Source organism: Gigantopelta aegis, unplaced genomic scaffold, assembly GCF_016097555.1.
Source record: "Gigantopelta aegis isolate Gae_Host unplaced genomic scaffold, Gae_host_genome ctg3979_pilon_pilon:::debris, whole genome shotgun sequence".
Classification (NCBI taxonomy): domain Eukaryota; kingdom Metazoa; phylum Mollusca; class Gastropoda; order Neomphalida; family Peltospiridae; genus Gigantopelta; species Gigantopelta aegis.
This window is the reverse complement of record NW_024533611.1, coordinates 24,605-32,610: the sequence shown is the minus strand read 5'-3', so window position 1 is coordinate 32,610 and position 8,006 is coordinate 24,605. Positions and strand designations below refer to the sequence as shown.

The following is an 8,006-nucleotide window of genomic DNA, read 5'->3' as shown; positions in this document are numbered from 1 at the left end:
AGGTACAACAGGATATATGAGGTTCAATACTAACAATCCTGAATTTGTTTTAATCTGTCGTAAAACATTTTATAACTTTATAAACAATCTTCATATATTTAGACCTGAGAACTTAATACTTAAACACAAGTTAACGTAAAGTCGTGTTTGAAAATTTTAGTTATGGATAAAACCATGGTAAATCAGTATTATTCTGTGTCATCCGACTCTGTTTCGTCTTCTGTGACATCTGGGTGCAAAAGGGGTACGTCTTCACTGTATGACAGACTTTTGTAGAAGTCATGGTGGACTAGGGGTATCAAATTAAGTAGGTCCAGCAAGTCCTTGATGTACTAGCATTAGCTTCAGTTTCATAGGTTGGATCTCGATCAGAATCATCTAAGGGGCCTGAAAAAATATGTAGTAAATTGAAGTATGTTTCTATTTTTCAGTGCAATAGTGGTCTACATGATAAAACAGTCAAATGGGAAGAATTTCTAAAATACATTCAGTAAAATACAAATGTATAAATGCAGTAAAGTATAAAATAAATGGTACTTACAATCTGATTCCTCTAGCAGTTGTAAAACTTCACTTTCTGTCAAATGTTTCCTTATGATGTGACCAGTCTTCATGGGCGCCGCCATTTTGGATTGTGCACTTGGCCCACTCTTGCACAACTAAACAAGACTTATTATGAGTTCAAAACTGTCATGTCGCATAAAAAATTGAAACAGAACTTGGTTTGGACCATTATTGAACTAAAAGATATTTTAAACCTCTCTTCATTTCTGCACCTAACTCAAAAATGACAAAAATTGACTTGGTCCACTATTGCACTAAGTGGCTCATATATATATATATATATATATATATATATATATATATATATATATATATATATATATATATATATATATATATATACACGCACGCACATACAAACATATACATACACACACATACATACACATATACATACATACACATTTACATACACACACATACATACATGTACACACGCGCGTGCGCAGACGCACACAAACACAGACATACAAATACGTACATACATACAGTATACAGTATACCAGATTATAAACAATGCTCCTAATTTTGCTATTTGGCGACTAAAAACACAAAAGTTGGTGTCATCTGGCTCCGGGCAGAAATGTCAACGTAGAGGTCTGGACCCATATTCACAAAACCTCGTAAGCCTAGTTTTACACGTAAACGTAAATCTACGACCGAGGAGCTTTTCACGAAACAACGAAAACGTAAGTTACGTGTAAAGTTGGACGTAAATATAAGAGTGCATCCGGTTACAACTAACGCTGCACGTAAGTCGTGTACATATAATAAATCAAGCACGATCGCCGTTATTTACTATTATTTACGGAAACTAGCAGCATTTCCAATAGTTGAAGCAGTTTGCGGTGGAGAACGCCCACGGATTGAACATACTTTTGTTGGTGATCGAACGGATGTTTTCGACTCGGCCAAGTTCGCCTGAGTTATCTTTTCCTTTTTAAGAAATGTCCTCCAGTTCGTACCAAAACGCGGATCCTCACCAATACCAAAATGCCATGGTTCGCCGTTCGCGATGTTATTGTTAGCATCCGACAAACGAAATTGCGTTTTGTGTATTTGTTATTTACCCGTTAAATCGAGTGTTAAATCGTGGATTTACGTCCAACTAATTTACGTTTATATTTACGACCGTCTTTGAGAATAAGGTGCTTTTTGCACGTAAACGTAAATCTACGGTAGACGTAAGTACTAGTCGTAGACGTAAATTTAAACCTTTTTGTGAATATGGGTCCTGATGTCCGCTAACTGGCTTGATGGTCTAGGAGTATGATTTTCGTTTAGGATGCGAGAGGTCCAGGGTTCGAATCCCGGAAAAGCCGTACATTTTGTTTTGGTGTTATGTTTGGGTTTTTTGGTGGGTTTTTTTTTGTTTTCTTGCATATTACTGACATCTGTTATCCGAATCGTTTATCGCTAGTAGTCACTTGTTGCAGTGATTTTCCTTCTGTGGAAAAGTGCATATAAAAGATCTCTTGCTGCATTAAGAGAAAGATAGTGGGTTTCCTCTGATGACTACGATGCCAATTACCAAATGTTTGACATCCAATAACCCATGATTAATTATTCAATGTGCTCCAGTGGTGTTGTTAAACAAAACAAACGTTTTTCTTTCTTGTTTTCTTTCTTTCTTTCGGGTAACTGAGGGGAAGCAACTCTCGTTAAAAATCTGTAACACAGGCAGTGCGAACAATGGTCTCGTCTATTCATCTGTCAGTTTGATACGCCATACTCATGAGGCAATATTACCCTTCCAATATTCCATAATTTTACTGTCAAGTCCAGTGGCGGATCCAGAAAATCAATTTATGAGGGGGCCCCAATGACATCAGACGGAATGCCAATGGAACTTTGGGGGAGGTTTGGAGGGGATCGTAAAAAAAGAAAGAAAATTAATATATAATAAATTATAACTCCCCCCCCCCCCCCTAGATCCGCCTCTGAAGTCTGTTCAGACACCAACATAATACAATAAAGAACAGTGGTACTCTTTTTCTTAGAACTAAATTCGTGTCGTTAAACAAAACAAACTTTTCATTTGGTACAATTTTGGGCAGAACTTTGCGCGGTCGGTATAGGATCGATCCCCGCTGCCGGGTCTATTGGAATGTTTATCGTTCCATGCGGCTGGTGTAACAAAAGCTATATTATGTACTGTCCTCTCTGCGGGATGCCGCATATATATAAAATATCCCTTGCTGCTAATAGCAAAGAGGCATGATAATTTCACATTGGGAAACAATCAGTTTGGAACCTAGATCAAAACGTACGGGGTTTTGTTGTTGTTGTTGTTGTTTGTTATACTCTATATAAATAAAGATAAAAAATGGTTTGTGTCCCCCACTATCTAGAGACTACCTCTTCCACTGCAGATTGTCACGATCATCTCTATGCCCCCATCCCCCCGCCACCACCCATCTCACTGAAGATATCGTTCCTACTGGCTTGTATTATATTGTCTTTATCAAATTACCACACCCCGGGGTTTACTTGGAGGTGACATGTGGTGCAATTAAGCAACATCACAGTTCCTTCATAACAGAACATAAATTACGAAAGTATTTATAATAATAATAATAGTAATAATAATAATAATAATAATAATAAATAACAACAAAACGTAGGGCTCGTCCGTGATTCGAACCCGGGGTCTCTAGCACCCAAAACAAGAATAGTTGTTTAAATATTTTTATTCGCGAACCTCAATAATGCACATATACATAAAATTTACAAATAAATGTAATAAAAAGATTCACACATATCCAAACACATGTTCTCACATAGAACCACTCACACATTTATCACAAACACAAACACACACACATTCACACAAACACACGCAAACATTAAAAGAAAATGGAAGGATATCGATCTTATAAGATAATGTGAAATTTTAGAGAGATATACTAAATATAAATATCAGTTTTCAAGTGGGTATTTAAAAACTAATTCATCATTATTTAGATCAAGAAAAATATTATTTTAAATATATTTATTAATAAATGCAGAAAATCTATTTTTAAAGTGATATTGATTTAAAAGCATTAAGAAGTACTGACGCATATAATGCATAAAAAATTAACAATATTAATATTTACACTCCTTGATTCTGCTATTAAACGTCTCTTGAAAACTGATATTCTATATATTGAGAGCAAAGCATTGATGAATTCATTTGAGCATTTTTGTATTTTGAAATAACACCCGAAAATCAATATTTTTTAAACATTTCTAAAGAAAAAACATTATCCTTAAACATATAAATACATATTTCATAAAAAATTGAAATTAAATCATAAAGTTCATCACAATACAAAAATAAATGACACATATCTTCTTCTTGTTTAAAACAAACAGGACATTGGCTAGATGCTACTTTATCGTATTTAAATAAGTTGGAATATGTGAATATAATGTTATGTGCTATCTTAAAATCTAAGTTAACAAATTCCGAAGTCTTATTACAGTAATGTATAATTTTCCAAACTGGCTTCCAATCTATGACAAAACCCGAATCATCTTTAACTTGTGGTGAACTTTTAATATTCTTTACAATAAGCTGTTTCCATTCATCAGGAAGCGAATTTAGAATTACTTTATAAGCAGTAGAAATCTCTGCTGCTGACATATCAGGATATTTTTCTTTAATAATGATACCGGTAAAAATCCTGGCACAACTTCATATGCAATGTCAACCACCATTACAATACCACTTTCAATAAAAGAATTAAAGCATAATAATTTATTTTTGTAATTAATAAATGGATTATGAAATATTGGCTGATATAATATATGATATAAATCTATAGAGAAAAAGCGTTCACGCTTTGAAATCTTGTCCCATGCCAACAAAACCTCAGCATAAAAAGGGTTAATATTAGCCAAAGCAGGTTTATCAAAAACTATATTAAAACATAAGTTTTGTATTTACCAAGACATTCAGACATTGTATGTTTCCAAACAGAACTGAAATCATTATTATTATATTTGTTTAATAATTTAATATGAATAGCAATTTTCTTTAAAGAAATATCTTGAATATTAAGCCCACCTGAACTTTTATTCCCAATAATAGTAGAATATTTTATTAATGGTATTTTACTTATGAATTTCTTGTTCAACCCACCTAGGAACATGAACTGCGCTAATTATATACAACATCTAGAAGTTAATAAGGTATTCCACACTGTCACTTTACCATTTAATGTAAGTTTTCTTTGTTTCCACATCTTAATCAATGAATTCAATTTTTCAATTTTTATTTTCCAATTCAATCTTTCGCACACAACTTTATTTGGACCTAAATAAATGCGAAGAATTTGAACATAATCTTTGTTAACAGCAACAGGAATGTTAAATGACAAATCTTTTTTCGCGGCTTTACCAAGACAAAGTACTTCTGATTTTTCAATATTTACTTTTGCACCCGTAGCAAGACAAAAATAATTGACAGTGTGAAAAATCACCTCAACAGACTGAGCATCTTGTACAGTGATAGTAGTATCATCAGCATGTTGAAATAATAAAGAATTACATTCATTGTTTAATTTTATTCCATTAATTTGTTGTTGACTTTTTAACAAGCCATTTAAAGGTTCAGCAACAATTACATAGAGCATCATTGAAATTGCACATCCCTGTCTAACACCCCTAGTAACAGTAACTTCATCTATATCATATTTGGTATATGATTTAGAATAAAAGCCATGTACACATGCAAGTATGTCTTCTGTTTTCCTAGATAATCCATTAATTGTGTTAAGTTCTTTAATTGAATTTGATTCTTGTTTTGATTTTTCTAAATTGAGAAAAAACGTTGTATTTTTCTCAGACTAAAAATTCAACTGCACTTTAGATCTTAAAATAGCACCATTACATTTAATTGTTCCATTAACTTTAAATCTTCTTGCAAAATGTGTAAATGTGTCAAATAATGTTTGTTTTTTTAAATTATTATTTAAAGCTAATTTAGAAAATTCCCGTTTTAAAGCATTTTGAATAAAATAATATTTTTCATTTTCTAATTTACGTTTATTTATAGCAAAATATGTTGCACATTTTTTTATTTTAAATTTTAAATTATCCCACCATACAAGGGGCTCGGTCTGAAACAAAGGACAGTCACAAGCATTATATATAACATCAGCAATCTCATTACAAAAAAGTTCATCATTCAATAACTGGTTATTAAAATTCCAAATACCTTGACCCCTCTCCACACGAAAAAAATCAAGCTTAAGTGATACAACATTATGTCACTAAAGGTGGTGTAAGATATTTGTGAATTGACAACAAAGCGTAAAATATTTCTAGAAAGTAAAATGAAATCTATCTTAGACTGTTTTAGGACCTTTTCGACAATTTCAGCCGATTTCACCAACTAAGTTTAAGTACTAAAACAGGTCTAACATCACTTTAAAACTTCAACCCACGTCTACACCTTCTGTTCAGCTCAGTTGTCGTCGATATAAATGGCGGATGCAGACATACGGGACATACACGCGCTGCATGCAGTAGTGGTACCTGGCGAAAGGAGGGGGCGTTTGAGAAGAAGGCGTATTTTCAGAAATAGGGTCAACTATTTTGAACTATACAATGATAAGGAATTCTCAAGCAGATTCAGATTATCCAAAGTAAGCGCTAACAATGTCCTTGATCTCATTGCAGGACAAATCACTCACGATACAAATAAAAATAACGCCATTTCTAATGAGTTGCAATTACTTACATGACTGCGATTTTATGCAACTGGTTGCTATCAACGGGTGGCAGGCGACCTCGGTGGAATTAGTTCTTCATCTGTTTGCAGGATAGGGAAACGGGTGAGCTTAGCAATTGCATCATTGAGACCGTAGTACATAAAGATGCCAAATGATGAAGAATCAGTCCACATAAAGAGACAATTTCACAACATGGCAGGATTTCCAGGCATTATTGGGTGTATAGATGGAACGCACATTAGAGTCGCTTGCCCAGTAAAGGTTCATAATGCAGCCTCATACATGAATCGCAAGGGCTACCATTCTCTCATTGTGCAAATGGTGTGTGATTCCTCCATGAAGATAACAAATGTGGTGGCACGATGGCCGGGATCTAGTCACGACAGTCGTATCTTCCGCTCAAGCACTCTACGGGATCATCTTGAAGATGGAACGATCAGGGGGATTCTATTGGGGGACAATGGATACGCATGCGAGAGATACCTTTTGACGCCAGTTCTCAGAGCAGGTACTGATTCAGAACGCCGCTATAACACATCACACCGGCGCACACGTAACATCACAGAACGTGTGTTTGGATTACTGAAGAGAGGATTCCCCTGCATCGGTGTGGATTCACGTTTACGATGTCACATTGAAACAAGTAAAGCTGTCATTGTTGCCCTATGTGTCCTTCACAATATTTCTCGTGACAATAGAGATGCAGACTTTCCAGGAAATGATGTCCATGCCCTACAGAATGACGTCAACATCAGAGAGCAGAATAACCTCAGGGGATTAGCATTCCGCAGAATGCTCATACAAAATCATTTTCACTAATAATTTGTGTTGTGATGAATTTTGTATCATGTTGTATCAAAATCTATTGAACTATTGGACTATGAATTAAAGCAGTATTTTCTATTTGAAATATATATTGTAAAATCAGATATGAGTTAAGTTTGTTTTGTTCAACGACGCCACTAGAGCACATTGATTTATTAATCATCGGCTATTGGACGTCAAACATATGGCAATTGTGACACGTAGTCAGTGGAAATCCGCTACATTTTTCGTATATAGCAAGGGATCTTAGATATGCAGTTTCCCATAGACAGGATAGTACATACCACGGCCTTTGATATACCAGTCGTGGTGCACTGGTTGGAACGTGATTCTTTGAAAAGTGATATTATTTATTTTCATAGTACATTGTATATTTATAGACTAGAAAATAACAATCGAATAATAATGTCAAGTTCCTTCTTGAGTTTCTTTTCTTTCAAAAGTAGCACCCTCTCTTTCAAATCCATCAGTTCCGTCCTCCGGCGAATGTGCTCCTTCTTTCTCATCTCAAGTATTTCGGATGATGCGCTGTTGGCTGTTGAGTAACTAGGTAAATCTGAAATGAATAATTTTTAGTAAATACATGTCAGATGAAGGAATATATATTTACTCTTTAGCATTTAATGGTTTTTAAATGTTATTTATTAAGTTGTTTTCATATTAACTTTCCCAGACATGATAGCACAAACCACGGTCTTTGTTATATCATTTGTGCACCACTGGTTGGTGCAAGTGTTTACCCGGCCTCCCTAACACGCTCTGGGTTGGAGCCGATACAACAATTACATATCCCATGCTTCGAGTGGTATCGTACCCAGTACCTGCCAGCTTTTATCCCACTGACATTGCCATACATCACCGGGGCCGGTAAAGATACAGTACAAGACAACATACTTA

At 34.7% G+C, this 8,006-nt stretch overlaps 1 protein-coding gene across 1 annotated transcript; it reads left to right on the top strand.

Annotated features, from left to right (window-relative positions):
• Window positions 1–6,428: 6,428 nt before the first annotated feature.
• Window positions 6,429–7,103, top strand: LOC121392503 (putative nuclease HARBI1). The gene has a single exon (XM_041523692.1). The coding sequence runs from the start codon at window positions 6,429–6,431 to the stop codon at window positions 7,101–7,103; it is 675 nt and encodes a 224-aa protein (XP_041379626.1).
• Window positions 7,104–8,006: the final 903 nt, after the last annotated feature.